Source organism: Rhipicephalus sanguineus, chromosome 8 (assembly GCF_013339695.2).
Source record: "Rhipicephalus sanguineus isolate Rsan-2018 chromosome 8, BIME_Rsan_1.4, whole genome shotgun sequence".
In the NCBI taxonomy this organism is placed as follows: domain Eukaryota; kingdom Metazoa; phylum Arthropoda; class Arachnida; order Ixodida; family Ixodidae; genus Rhipicephalus; species Rhipicephalus sanguineus.
The window spans coordinates 43,170,419-43,190,075 of record NC_051183.1 but is presented as its reverse complement, the minus strand read 5'-3'; the positions used below and the strand labels follow the sequence as shown (position 1 = coordinate 43,190,075).

Here is a 19,657-nt window from a genome sequence, read left to right as displayed (position 1 = left end):
TCAAACAAACGAATTCCTAGGTCTGTATTATATTTCGGACATATATCCTTGCAATAATCTAATGTACGCAAAAATCTGCATTTCGATTTATTGCTACAGAATAAACTGAAGAACGCTCTTCATATGCGCACTGTGCAGTGTAGCGCTTGCGTTCCTCTACAATAGGTCCTTTTTTCACAGCGTAGGTACAATAATACAATTTTTACCTGCTCTTGCGTTTTCACTTTTTTGGATACCTTTAAAATAGTGAAAGTGCAGCACTACTCTCTTGTTACAGGAGCAGCAATAATGCCGATAACAACGGAAACGCAAGCTTGGTAGGGCTGGGACACCCAGGTAAGGTAGCCTAATACTGAGAGCTTTTACGAACATGTGTCACTTTTTAGAAGATCAGAAAAATGCCAATCCAGAAGCCGTAGGAACAAAAATAGTTGTGTAGGATTATTCTCACGATATCATGCCGAATCCTCCTCGTTTACAAAAAATAAAAATAAAAGAAATCCCTTTGATACAGATGCAATGCATTCACAGTTCTTATGGGCAAGTTCGTTCATACTGAAAACAACATACAAGGCGCAAACGCATGCACATGCAAACAAATGCGCACGCATTTGAATGGAGGCGTAGATAGATTTCGATGTAACAACAAAGGCGCACTTACATGCATGTGTGCGTTATAGAATTCCAGGGGGTAAAAATGTATACTAAGCTTCATCACAACCACGCTCCTCATAAACACATTGATGTTTTCGTCCATGAAAGCCGTGAAGTTATTACTACAATGAAACCTATACGGGCACCCACAGTGAAGGCAGTGCAGTAAAAGCGCCACTACCGGTTGGGTTTTATTTCACGACGCATGTCTTTATTATACAGTTTGATTTGCGCATCCGCATACCTTGCCGAGGTCGGGTGCTAAAGAGAGGTGTCTAGTCTATATTTTATGAATGAAGTAAGTAAAGTTTGAGGGTTCCTTTGTTGTTTGACACAACCTTAACGAAAACCAGCAGATAAGAGGGTAGCGAATTGGGCGAATTGGAAAATGCTCATGATGGTTAGCGCAAACTCGACACAGACGAAGGAAGAAGAAACAACGACACAAGCGCTATCTAACAACTGATTGTTTATTGGAAAAATCACAAATATATATGTCTAAGAAAGAGAAAAAACAACAAACCCGCACATGCGCCAAAGATAATGGACAGATAAAAACGTGTCTGCTAACAAAACTACGTCCTTTCCAGGAAAGACACTTCCTCATGAATCAAAGCGATAGAGGGGCAGCTCACGCACGTGTATTTCTTTTTTATCATCTCATAAGCCTCAGCGATTTCTCGAGTACGCTGGCTCTTGTGCCTAGTCACCACGACCGTTTTGTCCAGCTCAGGAGCACAGCCACATTGTCGGCAATGGAGGGCAAGGTGTGAGGACGGCGCGCCCTTCAAAGAGCTAGCATGCTCTCTCAAACGGACGTTGAGACACCTCCCGGTCTGTCCAATGTAGGAACTACCGCAGGACAAGGGTATGGTGTACACAACGCCGCAGGCGCAGTCAACGAACCGTGTGGCATGTTTCATAGAACACTCGCCATCTACTGACCTCGCCTCTCTTTTCTGCACCTGTCTGTCAATAGAAGCGCACACGCTTCCGAGCTTCCTGCCGGCACGAAATACGACATTGATGTCGTAATGACTAGCCACCTTCTTAAGGCGATGCGAAACAGTGTGCAGGTATGGAATGACGGCAAACTTGCCACGTCTTTCCGAAGGCAAAGCCGCCGCACCTGCACCATTTCCCAGCGTCTGTTGTGCCGCTTGAAGGTAGAGCGAAAGAATGGTGCAGGTGCGGCGGCTTTGCCTTCGGATATTTCCAAATTTCCGCTATGCCAAAATTCCTGACCTCAGAAAAGTGAACATCAGAAAATCGCAGTGTCACCGAGGGCAGACCACAAGAGTTTATTAAATTTTGTGCAAGCTTCTTTGTGCGCTCATTTATAAATCGACCTGTTTGGCTCAAGTAGGTCACGCATTTAAGCAGCGCAATCTCGTAATACCACTCCTGTGATATAATTCTTGTAGAATGCACCGTATTACTTACGTTACCCTATTTTAAACATCTGGAGATGATGGGGCATCGTTTCGACAGCTTAACTTGGGCAGAAAAAAATTTGGGGGACCCTTAAGCTTCGCCTTTAAGAGTTGAACGCAATAGCGAAATCCGGCCCCTAGTGCGCACTTCAACCACTAAGTGCATACTTATTAATCTGTATTGCTACACACACACGCACAGACACACACACGCGGAGACTCCTTCCACTACATGTCATTTATGTAGTGTTCTTTTCCGAAGCAGCTGCAAGTAACATCGTGGCTTTGTGGTAGGACACCTGCTTGCCACGCGAACGGCCCCGGGTTCGATTCTCAATGGAACCGAAAATTTTATTCTTTATTTTATTTGCTTCTTTCTCGATTATACGCTCACGGAGGATTTTTTCGCTCACAACCAACGGTGCCGACGTCGACGGCGGAATTTCTGCGACACGAGCTCTGTAACGATATCGCGTTAAAATATTTTAGGCGACCTTAATATTTCACATAAGTGTATTGATGGCCCTAGCGTTTGGGGTACACCTTGGCCGAGTCAGTCCTCAACACAGAAGGCTTTGAAAGCATCATTGCGCTTCCTGCAGATAACTGCTCTTACAGAGATACTCTAAGCAGTGGCGTATTCTCCTTCCTTCTTTTTTTGCCTTTTCTATCTCTCCTCTTCTGTAACGTCTACCTTCTATCATCTTTTATCTCCCTTACCCCTTCCCCCAGCAAAGGGTAGCCATCCTGTCTTAGAACTGGCTAACCTCATTGTCTTCCACTTGTTTGTTTCTTCCTTCCTTTGTTCACTTCTGTAGACTTTAGATTAAGCTGTGCTCGTCGACTTTCATTGCTTCAGTAAGCACACACAAAGCCCTAGGACCGGTGTATTGGAGGGAAACAGCGCGAAAGACGAAGGACCAGGCAGAGAAGCACACAAACAGCGCCTGGTCTCTGCCTGGTCCTTCGTCTTTCACGCTGTTTCCCTCCAATATGTCGTACCAACTCGCCCAAGCAACCACTTTAGTTACCTAGGACCGGCTCATTCACTGTAGTCCACATTGAATGTTCACGGAGCAAGCAGGCGCCCGCCCTTCTCGTACCACGGCAATGGCAGCAACAGAAGACGTGTCCTACCCAACGCGCTCGCAGATCAAGCAGGAGAGGGCGCTGAGGAGCCCGGCGCACCACGAAGCGACCCCCGCGCGATGAGCACGTTACCGCCACCTGGTTCTGAATTGACCACGCAGCCACCGCGACAGAGCAAAAGCACCGGGCGGGCGCGCGACGAGAGCACCACTAGGCGAGGGAGGCGCAGCGCACACTACAGTGTGACAAAAACCCTCGCCTTATACCGGTAACATCCACAAGTGTACAGTAATGAGAAAAAACATTCCGCTGTTTTAATGAACTCATTAAATTATGTTTCATTTATTATCCAGGCAGTTAACTGGCACCCCTCCTCACTAAATTATGCTCCTACGTCACATGTATCCTATGCAACTCTTAGCGTGAAAACATTACCTCCTTTTAAATGCGAAGCATTTCTTAGCGAACCTCAGGCACTTTGGGCGTTTCTATCTACGTATCTATCTATCTATCTATCTATCTATCTATCTATCTAGCCACCTACGTCTGGGCGCTCTCCCGGTCGTCTCCATGGGTTGTAATATACCAAAATTTACACAGCATAGGATGAGTGTATGACGAACACGATTCAATGGTGATGACATGAATAACGCAAAAATAACTGTCGCGTACGTCATGAAACCCTTTCCCTCGGTCACGTGTGGCACATACCCTCATACCAGTGTTCATGTTATGTGGGTATGTGCCACAGGTGATAACAGGGTCTCAATCAACAGAGTAACCGCGAACATACACATTGACACGGAAGGAAAGTGATAATAATAGGAATTGTTTGGATTTTACGTCCCAAAACCACGATATGACTATGAAAGACGCCGTAGTGAAGGGTTCCGGAAATTTGGACCATCTGGCATTATTTAACATGCACTGACATCGCACAGTACACGAACCTCTAGCATTTCGCCTCTATCAAAATGCGACCACCGCGGCTGGGATCGAACCCGCGACCTTCGGGTTAGCAGCCGAGCACCGTAGCCACTACACCACAGCAGCCGACGCAAGGAAAGTTAGGGAGCTGAAGGTAGAGCATCTCTGGAAGACACTGGGCTACCATCCACTCATCCACGTGATCCGCAACGTCGACCACGTGGATTACGCAAAAGCCGGGGTCAGTGCTTCCTACAATAACTTTGACGAGAGGACCATGTCCTTCATTGTTACCGGTGACTTCAGCATTGATTTATCAAAACCCAACAACGCCTGGTTCTTAGATGGCATGAAAGACGGCTTGGATGTGGACAGGGCATCACAAGACGACCTCGGTGCCCCGTCCAGGATAGGAGGCATCATAGATCATTTCTTCGTAAAAGCCATCCGCGGTTTCCACCAGCTCTACTATACGTCGCACTTCACTACAATCAGACCGTTCATAGCCGCGATCACGAACGGATCCGATAACAAGTCCTGTCCAGCTGCTGGTGCTCACGGATGACGGTGATGATCACCTTATTCAAGAACTGCCAAGAACGCCTTCCACACATGCACACGGATTCGTGAAACGTGCGTGCGTTCTCCGTCATAACGGATACGTATAAGCATAACAACTGGAACGCAACTCTAACAACTGCAACTGTGACTGTATCGTATAGGTGCAGTGCGCCTGCGCGTGCCACTCGGCTGTGTATAGGTCTAGGGAAACTTTTCTAACCAAAGCTTAGTTGCGAGTAATGCCTGCCCTGGGCATCTGTGTTCCTTCATTGTCCTATTCGAATTCGCGCCATCCAGTATTGAAGAATGTAAGCACTACATATCAGCTTACTGCGTCTGCTATTGGTCACCTATGTTGCTGTTGGCATCGTCAAGCAGCTGTAAACAACTGGTTATATAACACATGTGCGACTCTTCAAAATATGTGTTTGCTTGTACCATTTGCAGATTGCTCTAGCGTCATTCCGTAACGTTTCGCTCAATGTGAAAAATTGCGACACAGTCAACTTCTTCCGCATGATTCGCATTCATCGATTCCCACGGTACGTGGGATCTGCCGAATTTTTTATTAGTTATTTTTTATTGGAGTTGTATAAAATTCGAGCCGATGCTCAACATCGGTTTGGCTGGATTCGAATACGAGTGCGCTCTTTGAGAAACAATGTCATTAGGTGCTAGTGAAATGAAAACGACGAGTACACCACGGAGGCTCGCCACCTTTGACACGTTGTGGCGTACCATATAAAGATATCGCAGTATTTCGTTTCAATTCATTTGTCCCGCTGGTATTAGATACCTTAATAAACTAACATAAGAAGGATTTAGGGCGAAACAGCCAAGCCTAATTGTTAACTTATGTACATTATTCATGTGTTGTTGCGTTCAAAGCGATGAGAAACGCAAAAAAATTGCTGTGATCGTTTAAGTCCAGGCGGTTCATATTAAAAACTGCTACCAGAGAGCCACACAACACTTACAAGGTTCATTATGTGTGAGTCCCGACTACTACAGGTCTACATCTAACTAACGTTGCGTATAATATAGAAACTGCATTATTAAAACGTAAGCCATAAATGTCTAATGAAACGCAAAAAGTGACCGTGGAAGGCATTGAAGTCAAGACTAACTGTCCAAAAAGTATCACGAGTTTACCGATGACGTTATGATGGCCTCATCTGCAATCTGTGAGGTCATCATGACGTCACATATCGCCAAATTATTCGACGTCATTACGACGTGAGATTGACCTCATTTAAAATTATGTCAAAACATGACTTCACCACCTCGCATCCTTTAGTCAAAGGTAGGCCGAACCCGGAGGTTGTGTGACACAACGTGAGCATGCGGATAATGTCTTCGGATTGTTATGTCTGCAGATCGTTATCTCTTCTGATCATTATGTTTTCAGAGAAGTCTGGTCCACGATTGTATAGTTGACGCAATAGCAAGTGTTCAGAAGACTTTACCCTTCAATCGTTACAGTGTGCAACATGCTATCAACTATTGGAATGTCAGTGGCGGTTGCGCTTACACGTAGCTTATGTTTATTCGCGGTGTCTTAATAATGTAACGATGGTGTTCTGCAGTCTTTATATTTGTCTTGAACGTAACTATATAGATGCGCACCAACAGACCAACGGAACGTTTTGTAGTACCAATACCAGTGGTGCGGTAATACGGCATCGACACGGAAGTGGGATACATTGGACAACATCGACTGCCACATTATTTGTGTAAGTACCTAAGAAGGTTCTACGCTGACTGACCGACACATATCAAGGCGCTATTATTGCAGCACATTGTCTCCACTGAGTCCATTGTTTGAAGGTTACAGAGAAGACCCTATTCTATACCTTCTCGGTAGATGCAGTGAGGCTGAAATCTACCGTCCTGATAATTTTGGAGTAGCTGCGTTTTCGTCACCTCGTACGTTTTCTTTCAAACGAGCGTTGTTTCATTTTTCAAAGGATTCATGCATTTTGTGTCGAATATGTATATTGAATAAATAAGAAACATTGAGGCTCAGTGCCTTCTGTTCCCCCCCCCCCTATTGGGTGTGGTAAGTTTTCTACCACAGCGATGTAAACACACCCTTTAATATGTTTCCTGCTTTAGATTTGGATCGAAGCACTTCATATATATTACGGAGGAGGACTGGAGTAATATGAACCAGACATTCTTGTAAGTAAATGTTTTATGTTGTACTTAAAGTTATATTTAGTGCATTTACCGTACATTAATATTTTGTTAATTCCTGTATGGCGCAACGTACAAACCTTGTAAGCAGTTATTTTTGATTGGTTTTCAAAGTGCGGAAAAACAACGTCGCCGCCTAATATTGCGCTCGAGCTGCGTGCGTGAACATCTAACGATACTTCGGGTGTGTAAGTAAACACTCTTATTGAAATAAAAAGAAAACCACAGAAATGTTCCACGGACCCTGGTCGTCAGCGGAGCCCTCAGTCCAGAATGCTAGGAGACAGGCCCTCCATACGCGCTCTAGCGACCTGATCGAGTGGGTTCCTGGAGTTGACGCTAGACAGCGAGGCCTCGCACTGTTGCATGGTTGAGCCTTGGATTTTCGGTTGGCGCTGATGCGCTAGCCCACACAATATGCACTCCACAAAATATGTACCCCAAACAATCTGGGTATTGCTGTTCGTATTGCGTGGGGCACATACAATCGTGTATCTGTTGTGCTGAAAGGTTTGTACATGCCTCCATGAAACTCCTTCGGCGCGTGGGGGAAACTCATGCTGCGGAGAATACTTCTTGCATTTTGTTCCGACGTGGGAGCGGCCCGCAACGCGCTAGGGCGCGTTCCAAGGGACCAAAATGAAGTTTATTCATTCATCCATCCATTGCAGTCCGTAGTGCTGAAGCATTGCGTGAAATTGTTTGGTATCGCTTCCAAACTCCGCTCGTCGCGGTTGTCTAAATGTGAAGATTGGTGAGTGTGCGCTCGGGCTCAGGCGCAGACCCTCTTGTTCCAAGCGAAAGAATGGTGGTTGGAAGTCCCTACTATTTTGCCTACTTCATGTAGGGCCTTTAAAATAGAGATCGCAGTTCGCGAAATTTTCACAATAGTGTAGTTATGACAGCCTACGGTGAGTCCGTGGTTATCGCAATGTGTGTTCGTTTTGGTGGGCCAAGACCATTCATTTGGTTATGGCCACCGCTTCCGCACTTAGAATGTCTACGGGAAGCGACATGCGGGTGCATCACTGATCATGAGAAAACTGTGGCTAATACAGCTGCTGTTGCTACTACTACTACTACTACTACGACTACTACTACTACTACTACTATACTACTACTACTACTACTACTACTACTACTACTACTACTACTACTACTACTACTACTACTACTACTACTACTAATAATAATAATAATAATAATAATAATAATAATAATAATAATAATATAAACTAAGCGGTGGAGTATTACGTGCCAAAACCACTATACGATTATGTGGCACGCGGGATCAATTTATACCACCTAGGGCTCCTTAACGCGCATCTAAATCAAAGCACACGGATCGTCTTTGCATTTGTCTGCATCAAAAAAGTGCCACTGTGGCTTGGTATTGAGCCCTCGTCCACTAGCTCAGCAGTGTGACACCTTGCGTGCTAAGCTACGACGGTGGGTTATAAACATGCAAAGGCAAGCAAAATGAGACAATGAGAATCGTTCACTATAAGTTGGGACGTACATAAACACGTGAGCTTTGCAACTTGGGACTACTTTTCATCCTTGTGAAAGAAAAAAAGCTGCTTAAGCTAAGGTTTTCTTTTTTTATTTCCCTCAGACCAGCGAATAAACACTATTGGGTATCACTACTGATTATCAAATGGATGCAAATGTTCTGTCCTCAGCACTCATGCGAGCAGTTGCAAAGAACACGCTCGCCCGAGCCCACTGCAGCGATTCAACGAAGCAGGATGGCTCATGGAGTGTTTTTTTTATGTTTTATCAGCTAAATAGAGTTTGCGCAACCCAACAATGTAGAGACAGTCTTGCCCTCTGGACATGCCTCGCATGCACTGTTCATACCATGGATGCATGCCGGTAATAACGGCGATGACGGGGCCAACGAATACGTGATTCATTGTGTTTATATGTAATTTGTGTCCGAAGAACTAAACTACTCTTCGCTATACAGTAAGCCACTCGGGCGGATAATTTCTATAGTATACAGGTGACAATTATTTCTGATAACACGATTGTTGAGTCCAGCATGTAGAGTTCTACAAAAGGCATAGTTTCACCAGCACCAGTGGTAGAGTGCATCTCTGCAAAATGCCTGTTGTTAACAAATTATGCCACGAGTTTATGATTCGTTAATGTGCCCTCGTTATTTCTGCTCAATAAAAAAAGCGAGTTAGATGAAAACAAAGTAGTCCTGGATGCAAGATGTGAAAGAAACTTTGGCAATCATTTAGAGAATAAACAGAGAATAAACAGAAAACGTAGCTTGAACAAGCGCATAAATACAATGAGTGGTCTCGTCACGTATGCTTGAACGCGATTGTTTTATATAAAGGTGGAAGCTGTATTGGAGAGCCAAATATGCTTGATTGTAAAACTGCGCTATTTCCTCACCCTACTGCAGTGTAGCTTACCGGATACTCACGTCTGGTTAACGTCCCTGCCTTCCTACTGTTTCCCTCTTTCTGTATTCACGCGAGCGAACATGTCTTAGCGAATGTATTTTCACGAACTAGTGCAACTCCCGTCATTATGTGGTAGCTGTTGAGTGTTATATGATTAAGAACTGCGCTCCGAAAAATAGTCTGCTGAGTGGATCAGTATCCGGCCGCTTGTATGCAGCCATAAATGGGGCGTGCACAGAGAAGACAGCGACAGAAGGTATCGGCAGCGCTGGAGATGTGCAAATTATATGGGAATAAATGGGTTAACATACGCAAAAAATATAGCAGCGGCGCTCAAATCCTTGGTACCGAAGCCAAAAACTAACTACTATGTTATAGCCGTGTCTTTTGGCGAAAAATAGGAAAACCTTGAGGATGTCCTGCGAGCAAGGAAGTGGAGTGGAACGCCCTGAGCATTTACGCAACGCCGGAGGCTTGCCGCCGATCCCATCTCGCCGATATACCACTGCGGTTTAAAGCCAGCACTGCCGCTGTTTATCACTAATTCTGTAGTTGGCCCCGCCAGTCGTGCGTTCCACCAACGTAATGTAAACGCATACCTCTCAAATTTCCCGCAAGACTGCGACGATTTTCTTTAACTTGTTATTTGTGGCTATTACGTTGCGCCGCTGAGGCCGACGTTACTGGGCGAAATTCATCCGCGCCGAATGCATATGGGAGAACTGGACGAAAGTAATTCTGAAGCAGATCTGCTTCAGCCACTCCTCCAAGACGTCTTCTACTCTTACACTATTCGATGCCGCGTGATGTAGCGAATCTGCAACGTACGCCTTCAGCACACACATTTTTATCGAGCAGGGCTTGGTTAAACCGTTGCAGTAAGCTTAAGCTCTTTCAGGTAAACTAAAAGCGTGAGCTGATGTTAATGTGAAAAAAGCATGAAAATTATGGAGGCACCACAATTTTCGCATAGTTGTTTCATGGCCTCAGTTTCAATTTGAGTCTTATAATCGCAAAGATGCCATTTATTTTAACTACGTGTTGCTTCATGCTTACGTATGCACAAGAATGCAGGATACGAAACAAAAGCGGTACACACATGCTGTAGATGTTTTTCACTGTAACTGAGTGAAAATTTATGTGCGTTTCCAATTCTATCCCGGCCATAGACTTCAATATCGGCTTTCAGAGATGCAAGTAAGCTCTATGGTCTTACTGGGTAGCACAAATCCCAGAACTGCAACTCATCATGCATATCCGTTGACATTATCTTCAATATTAGAAAAAAATATAGACAGGCTGCAAGAAGCGTTAAAAGAAAATCGGCTTGCCTGAAGGCTTTTCAGTTATTGTTTCTTTTTTTCGTATTTCGCTTTGTAGAAGCGTGTGCAAGCGAGAAGCACAAATAATTCCCTACTGTATGAAACGCTACCGACATAACTGACTAGCAAAACAATTGGATCCTCTCAGACATATTACAATCAGTCTGCGCTCATATTGCCTTTTGTAAGACCAAATGAAGTACTGTTAACTGGCGAAACCCGTTTCACAGCAGATAAATGTGATTGATAATATTGTTTCGAATATATACAGGTAGAAACTTCTGATCGACCGTAGTGGTCTCGTGGTCATAGCGTTCCACTGCTGACCCGAAGGTCGCGGGATCGAATGCCGGCCGCGGCGGGCGCATTTGTGTTGAGAGCCAAAATGCTTCAGGCCCGTGTACTTAGATATATGTGCACGTGAAAGAAGCCCAGGTAGTCGAAATTTCCGGAGCCTTCTACTACAGCATCCGTCAAAATAATATCGTGGTTTGGGACGTAAAACCCCAACAGTCAGTATGGAAACTTCTGAAAATCGTCCGGAGAGCGTTCCCTAATTCCACTTGCACTTAGTTCATGTTTCCTAATCAGGAAGCCTCGGCTATACTCCCGCAGCTTCTGAGTACGCTAGTGAGTGTTCGTCTTGCTGCATCTGTACTAATTTTCGCAGCATATGAGCAAATTTCAGACGCCATGTAAATTTACCCTCAATAGTACACTGTTTCCAGGATTGTAAAACAAGGAGATTACTGCATTGAGGTAAAAGTGAGCATGGCGCAACAACCCGTACAGTAAAAAAACAACATTACGGCACCTGTTCCTTTTACATTCTTCGGCTACATAAGCAATCAAGCTGGTTTTCTTCAAATAAAGAGAGTACGTAAAAACACTTAAGCATTAAATGTAGGCCAATAAAGAACAAATTCAGGGTGTGCTTATCGAAATTAGGCCACACAATAAAGAGGTCTACGTGCGACTTAGAAAAATGAAACGAAAATGGTATTGTTTACTGTCTTGTCCACCAGATTAAAGTACTTTCTTAGTGGTCATGGGTACCCGTTTCCAGTACACTCTTACGAAATTTAAAGCTATTCCTTGAAACATGAAAGCTTCCGTGGATAAGAATTAGAGCCTGATAATTAGTATCGAAATATTGTTGCGTAATAAAAACTACCATAATTTTCATCTTTTCCGTTGCAAAAGAAAAAGCGCGTGCGTGGAATTAGGAAGTTAATGCGCACTTTTCCGCAGTGATATTTGCCTACTCGCATTTCACATCACATTGTTCTACTCGCCAGTGCTTCGTATTAAAATGTATTGTCCCCTGTCAAAAAGTTCTTTATTCGCAAAGTTCGTTGTAGATGCTACACATAGATAGACTAGAAGTATCTGTAAATTTTGGAGTCTAAAATATTCACAGATTCACTTTAGAGTATTTATGCCTTGCTAAAGTTTAACAAATATGGAGTAACCTTGTGATTTTTGACTCTACATATTTAGCATATGTTCTCATTCTCATGTACCTCATACAAATACTTCATCAATAAACAGTGTAATCTGGCGTAACTAGTTTGCCTACAAAAATATTCGTGATGCATTGCAACCAAACATAATTAGGAATGAATGTTCATCAGCCAATAAGGACGCTTGAGCTTCGCTTTGAAGAATAGAACGCGATAGCGTAATTGGGCGCCGTGCGCATCGCATTCTCAATTGCTAGCCTAGCCTCGGTTCTCGGTGCATGTCTCAACCATGCCGTAAAAGCTCTTACGACTGTGCGCGCAACATTGGCCGTTTCAAACTATCCTGGAATGCCTACTGCAAGTACTGTTGTTAAGGGCCCACTACACTGTAATTCCTCCATTTGCGAATCAGGGAAGGGTCCTCTAGTAGTGATGCAGAAATATCGGTGAATTGACTATCGATAGTGTAAACAAGCTATCAATTACCTTTACTGCTTGAGCAAACTATTGCTTTTATTTGATGTATCACCTACAAAGACTGTTAGCAACATTTGACGCAGACCGTGCCGAAACGTTTGAGAAGCTTCACGATTGTTTGCAGTCATTCTATTAAGATCACATGCCGGACGCGAATAGACCAGTTTATTTGAACCTTACGCGGCCACTAGCGATAACGCTGGAATCTTCGACAGCACATCTATAAAAGCTGACCCGCTTTACCACTGCTGACGACTTTTCTCGCCGCTATAAGTGCGCAGCGTGTATCACTTGTATTTTGAATTTTCAATATCTGGGCACAAGTCTCGCCCAAATAAAGAGCTCCGTATTTCCCAGTCTTGTTGCAGCATTCTTCACCGTAACCACCACGTGACAGTATTATCGATAGTGGTGTGAATAATGATGCTGTTGCGGGCCGGCCATATTGCCAAAATATCTGCGATAGCCTGTATCAGCTTCGCTTGATTTCTGAGTCATTGTAACGAGATAATCCCATTATATGGCAGTGAAAATGGCGGAATATATCCAACAATAAATTCATATTCAAAAACAACCAGTTACAAATTACAATTAACAAACTTAATTCTTGACATTTCTTTTTATCTTGAAATCATAAAATGCAGCATTATTTTGAACCCGCGCTATTCCACCACATGCAACGGCTTCCTTTCCGCTACAGCTGAACAGTTAGACTTTAGGATCATGTGTCAGCAAAATGCTGTGGTGAAGCACACAAGCACGTCAACTTTCTTGCCCTTGAGTCTGCTTCTCCGGCTCCACTATGTACAACAAGCGCGGAAGACCAAATTCATGTTGCAATGAGTTCGCGCTGTTGATTTTATACTGTCGATAGCGCTATCGATAGTTCGATACCATCGACAGTTTGACACCATAGATAGTTCGATAGTGACTCAGCTATCAATAGTATCGATAGTATCATTGATAGTTCTGCATCACCACCCACTAGCGTCTTTAATACACTACGCGAACCTACGCAGCTGCTAACTTTGTTGATGCTTTTGCAGCTGATGATGATTAAATATGTCTCAGCACTTTGCATTCGGTCGGCCTTCAAAACACCCACTCGTTGTGTAATTCACGTGTTTTGACGATTTGCGCGATTCTATGATTGTGCCAAACAATATTACATGCGTTAAGGAGACTTCTTCCACTACATGACATTCATATAGTATTTCTTTTCGGAAGCAGTTTAAAGCAATAACGTCTCCCTGTGGTAGAACGCCTGCTTGCCACGCAGACGGCCTGGGTTCAATTCTCACTCCAAGCGAATATATTTATTATTTATTTTATTGGCATCTTTCTGGATTTTTTTTTGTCACAGAAAAGATGATCTTTCGCTTAAAATCAACGACGCCGACACCGCGATTTCTGCGAAATGAGCTCTTTAGCGCTATTGCGTTAATATTCGTGAAGCATTGCAACAAAATAAAGATAGGAATAAGCGTTCGTCAACCAATAAGCGCTCTTCCCGATAATGACGCAAACAGTAAACTTTTCTTTGTACTTTCCTTTGCAGAAAATGTCCCATCGGGAATGGTCCCTTACCTCCAGCATGTTGAGCCGCGTTTCAAGTTCAAGGTACCATACATAGCGCCTTTCCATGACTGCCAATAAATACTGATGAAAAAACGTGAATATATAAATAAATTCGTATTTTGAACTGAAAGGTACACTGGATTTCTACTCGACGCTTCAGTGACGGACATCTGCAAATTACTGGAGTGTTGCTTTTTCACTCAGAATTTTCATGCAGGCATATGCCCAATAAAAAACGTCTCCTTGACAAAGGTCTTGGCAAATGCATTTAGTATTAACACATATTTCAAAACATTTATAAGTGTGCGGGTGTCATCAGTTACACAAGTTTGACCATTCCAAAATATTCGGAGGAATATTGCCGTGTCTGCTCTCTGTAGACGGCAGACAACGACGGAAGCGTAAACGGGCACCGTCTTGCATTTTATCATTTATTTTCTGAAGGAAGAGGGTTCAACACCTCAACAAAAATTCATGAACCTAATATTGTCCTTGTTTCGTAATTTATGATTACTGGGTAAATATGAGAGAGGTTTTGATTAGTTTTTTTTATTATGTTCAAGATGGCCGTAAAGTCAGTCAAAATTCTAGAGACCACGGGGGCGCGTTGCTAACAGCACCAAGGCGCCTTCTGATGGCCGCTTGCAAATCTCGACAGCGCACACGGTGCACGCGCGTCCTTCTTTACCTGCCAGCCTGCTCGTTCGCTCTCTTCGAGTGCGCGTGCACCGGAACGTCACAGAATGCGCAACGGGCCACTGGTGCCACTTCCGCACTCGCCGCGGAAGCACCGAGCGATGATATCGCGGCGGTAATACGTCATTTGTACCGGAGGTGATCGGTGCACGCCACACTCTACGCCTTGTTCCCAAACGCTTCGCGGCGCGGTAACCGTGCTTTCCGTCGCTTTTTCTCAAATCGACGTACATGTGATCACATTACACAGTACCTTTCATTTGCGGGACTCATGAATCCTGTTTTTCTTGTGGTGCTTGGTGCAAGTATCCTGCGCGCATTCATACGCGCTACAAAAGAAGAAACTTCGCATGCTACGGGTTGTAGCACAAAGCTACAAGGAAATCCACATGAATTTCAAGAAAAGAAAACCTTGCAAGCTCGCGAAAAATTTGCCTTCGACCCCTGGGCAGTACGAAATTTTCCGTCAAATGGAGGGGCCGCGCACACTCGCTAAATCGTGATGTTGCTGTTACATGATCCGCAATCCCTGCATCTAACTGCGAGGATTTATCCCCCGTGTGAATACCTCGGCAAGAGTAACAAGGCTTAGAAACCCAGCCATACTTGTAACGGGCGATCAACAAGGCAACACTGTGTACAACCAATAGAGCAACGCCTGGCAACGCTGTACGCAAGCGTTCCTTTTGTTATTAATAAACCAGTGTTCTTGTGTCCACCACCGTGTGCAGACGCTTTCTACAAGACGCTCGATACATGGTGTCAGAAGTGGGACGCCACGATGACTGAACTATGCCCGCCCGAGCCACTGCAATTGGGCGACAACGCAGCGGCGTCCTGGCAGACATTCAAGCAACGCATCGAGCTGTACCTGATAGCTACGGAGCCCATCAAACCACGCAGTAAGGAGCAGAAAGCTGCAATTTTTTTGCACGTCGCCGGTCAAGAAGCAATTGATGTGTTCAATACCCTGAACCTGACGCCGGAGGAAGCTAAAGACTACGATGCTTTGGTTAAAGCGTTTGAAGCCTACTGCTTGCCCAAGTGTAATGAGACTTACGAACGCTATGTGTTTCGCTCGCGTCGTCAGGCACACGGAGAGCCATTCGAACAGTTCTTTCGGGATTTGCAGCTGAAAGCAAGAACGTGCAACTTTGGTGATTTACGAGACTCCATGCTGAGGGACCAAATCGTGTATGGCATTTCTAGCGCTTCCCTGCGTGAAAAACTTCTTCGCAAGAAGGACCTGACCCTCGTCACAGCAGTGGAATACTGCAAGGCTGAGGAACTTGCTGAATCGCAAAATAAAGCGTGGGCTGAAGAAAACAAGATTGAACCTGTTTCAAGAACGCCACTTAAGAAGGGACGAAAAAAATGCCGGTACTGCAACTTGTCACACGCGCCAAGAAAGTGTCCGGCGTACGGCAAAATATGCAACAACTGCATGAAGCCTAATCACTTCACCGCCTGCTGTACGAGCAACCGAGCAGCAGTTGATGACGTGGTCGACGGAGTGGAGAGCGACGGTGACTTCGACGTTCTGGAGATCAGGACAACGGAAAGCAAGCGTGGTCACGACAGTCGCGATTGGGTTGTAACAACGAACATTGAAGGAAAGCAGGTGCAGCTGAAGGTCGACACCGGAGCGCAGGCCAACTTGATGCCGCGTTCGCTGTTCAACAGGCTCGGTACTAAACAGCAGCCGTACTCCACGAGGAGCATCTTGCGTCATTATGGGGGTGGTGAAATACCACACTGTGGAAAGGTTCGCCTCGCCGTGCAGTTAGACAAGCGACACGTTCTGCTGGAGTTCTTCATAGTAAAGAAGAAGCAAGCAATTTTGGGCCTCGAGGCTAGTGAGCAACTTGGTCTGGTCAACAGAGTCAACGCGGTGGACAACAGCGACGGATACGCAAGCCTAAAGCAGACATATCCAAGACTATTCACCGGCATTGGAAGGACGCGGCGCGAGTACAAAATGGTGCTTCGAGAGGACGCTGTCCCCGTAGTACAGCCAACCCGGCGCGTGCCTTACGCACTCAGAAAGCCACTCAAGAAAGAGCTCGACCGGATGTGTGCCGCGAACATCATTGAGAAAGTGGAAGAGCCGTCGGACTGGGTAAGTCCCTTGGTTATCGTGAGGAAGAAAAATGGAGACTTAAGAGTTTGCATGGACCCACGGGCAATTAACAGGGCAGTGAAAAGAGAACACTTTCAGTTGCCATGCCGGGAAGAAATCGAGGGTGAGCTAGCGCAAGCAAAGTTTTTCAGCAGACTTGATGCAAACAGCGGTTTTCATCAAATTCCTCTAGATAGAAAGACTTCAGAAATCTGCACATTCAGTTCTCCGTTCGGGTCGTTATCGGTATCTCCGATTACCGTTCGGTATTGCATCTGCACCCGAAGTTTTCCAGCGTACCATGAGCCAGATATTCGATGACCTCCCAGGAACGCGTGTGTACATCGACGACGTGCTTGTGTGGGGCTCTAGCAAAAAGGAACACGATGAACGCCTGCACAAAGCGCTAGCGAGGGCACAGGCTGAGGGCCTTACCTTGAATGCGGAAAAGTGCATTTTTGGGCAAACTGAAATCACCTTCTTGGGTGATAAAATTAGCTCCAAAGGTATTGAGCCTAATCCCGACCTGATAAAGTGCATCTTAAACCAACCTGCACCAAAGACCAAGAAAGATGTCCAGCGCTTCCTTGGAGCAGTTAACTATTTTGGAAAGTACTTGCCACTGTTGTCAGCCCACACTGAGGCCTTGCGCAGCCTAATAAGAAACGATACAATTTTCGAGTGGACGCAGGTTCACGAGCGTGAGTGGGAACAACTCAAGATGATGCTGACGAAAGCGCCAGTCTTGGCTGTTTTTAATTCCGAGCTTCCCACGAAACTGTCGACGGACGCGTCTGCGTTTGCACTCGGAGCGGTCCTTTTCCAACAACACGGACGCGATTGGCGTCCCGTCGGATACGCGTCGCGAGCACTCACAGAAACCGAGCGAAGGTATGCTCAAATAGAAAAAGAGGCATTAGGCATAACATTCGGCTGTGAAAAGTTTAACGATTATGTCACTGGAAGACATATTGCTATCGAAACTGACCACAGTCCATTGTTGGCGATTTCAAAGAAAGAAATAGGTGACATGCCACCGCGTCTGCAGCGCCTATTTCTTCGGCTGCTGAAATATGAATTTGATTTGCAGTATGTTCCAGGCAGCAAATTAGTTGTTGCTGACACCTTGTCAAGAATCCCCGCACAGGAACACCCAGGCAAGGGCACAACAGATGTTGAAGTTCATGCTGTTGGCGTCCTTACTTCAAGTGTGGGTCCAGCCACCCTCTCCCGTCTGCAGGCAGCAACGGCCAGTGATGAAACGCTGCAAGATGTCATTTTGAGATTGCAGTCGTCAATCCCAGTAGAGGGTGAACTAAAGTTCTCCACAGCAGAGCTTACTGTGGTCAACGGAATACTGCTAAAGGGAACCAAAGTAGTGGTACCTGCAAGCATGCGAACGGAGATGCTGAGACGAGTGCACCAAGGGCATCTCGGGTTAGGGAAATGCAAATCGAGGGCCCGCAAGTTGATGTATTGGCCAGGAATGGCAGCAGATATTGCCCATTTTATTGACAGGTGTGACGTCTGTAAGAAGTTTGCTTATCGGCAACCTGACGAGCCCCTTCTTCAGCGTGCCGTCCCTGACTTGCCGTGGGCTAGAGTTGGTGCAGATCTTTTCCAGCATGCTGGAAAGAATTTCTTGGTTGTCTATGACGCCTACTCTAATTTTCCTGAAGTCGAACAGCTAAAGGAGACCTCAGCAACAGCCGTCATTCAGAAACTGCGTCAGATCTTTGCAAGGCACGGGTTACCATTAGAAGTTTGTAGTGATGGCGGCCCTCAGTTCGCGTCAAAAGAGTTCAAAGATTTTGCGGCTCGATATGACTTCAAGCATACAATTTCAAGTCCGCATTTTCCCAGATCCAACGGACTCGCCGAGAAGGGCGTCCAAGTGATCAAGCGCATTCTGGACAAGACGGAGAGGAGTAAAGAGGATTTCTACTTGGGCCTTCTGAACTACAGGGTGTGTCCTCTTGAGGATGGCCGGTCGCCATCAGAGCTGCTGATGGGACGAAGTCTCAGAACGCTGCTTCCAGATTTCTCAGTGTCACCCCCAAGGCCCGTGCGAAAACATGTGCAAGCAAAGACCCCAAGAAGGTCACTTGCTCTATTACAGAAGGGAGACGTCGTCCGCGTTCTCAATGATGGTAGATGGGAAATAAGAGCACAAGTCCAAGATCTCGTGGCGCCAAGGTCGTACACCGTTCTGACAGAAGATGGCCGGGTTTTCCGTCGAAATAGACAACACCTCCGCAAAACGCCAGAAGCGTTCTGTCGATTCTCCCATTACAACGCCGACGACAGCGACGACACCTCCGATTCATCTACAAGTGGAGCCATACCGCAGGGGCCAGAACCTCCGCAGGGTACGCAGGACCGACCGCCAGCCGGCACCTCAGGCTTACCGAACACTGACGACTTCTGCCGACGATCCACTAGACAACAAAGACTACCATCTCGCCTGACCTACACTCACGGATTCCAGCAGAGTGAAACAGCCTAGAAGAGAGGACAGTTGCCGACCGACGTTAAATGTTTTCGGTGTTTTCAGAGTTTTTTGTGTGCTTCGCCTTCAAAGAAAGGAGGATGTAACGGGCGATCAACAAGGCAACACTGTGTACAACCAATAGAGCAACGCCTGGCAACGCGGTACGCAAGCGTTCCTTTTGTTATTAATAAACCAGTGTTCTTGTGTCCACCACCGTGTGCAGACGCTTTC

General features: G+C 45.5%; 3 protein-coding genes across 3 annotated transcripts; all 3 read left to right on the top strand.

Moving 5' to 3' along the window:
• Window positions 1-321: 321 nt before the first annotated feature.
• Window positions 322-14,244, top strand: LOC119402696 (uncharacterized; the record flags this gene model as incomplete). Its single annotated transcript, XM_037669804.1, is given in 4 exon segments — window positions 322-336; window positions 6,283-6,397; window positions 6,780-6,845; window positions 14,101-14,244. Coding segments are annotated over 4 exon segments (239 nt in total), but the record flags the coding sequence as incomplete, so codon positions are not given.
• A 1,353-nt stretch (window positions 14,245-15,597) lies between these two features.
• On the top strand, window positions 15,598-16,511 carry LOC125759438 (uncharacterized). Its single transcript, XM_049418209.1, has 2 exons — window positions 15,598-16,437; window positions 16,500-16,511. Exons 1-2 carry the CDS (start codon window positions 15,598-15,600, stop codon window positions 16,509-16,511), a joined length of 852 nt encoding a protein of 283 aa, XP_049274166.1.
• Window positions 16,512-16,571: 60 nt separating this feature from the next.
• LOC125759437 (uncharacterized) lies at window positions 16,572-19,441 on the top strand. The gene is made up of 3 exons (XM_049418208.1): window positions 16,572-16,935; window positions 18,026-18,238; window positions 18,770-19,441. Exons 1-3 carry the CDS (start codon window positions 16,795-16,797, stop codon window positions 19,439-19,441), a joined length of 1,026 nt encoding a protein of 341 aa, XP_049274165.1. The 5' UTR covers window positions 16,572-16,794.
• The last annotated feature ends 216 nt before the right edge of the window (window positions 19,442-19,657 follow it).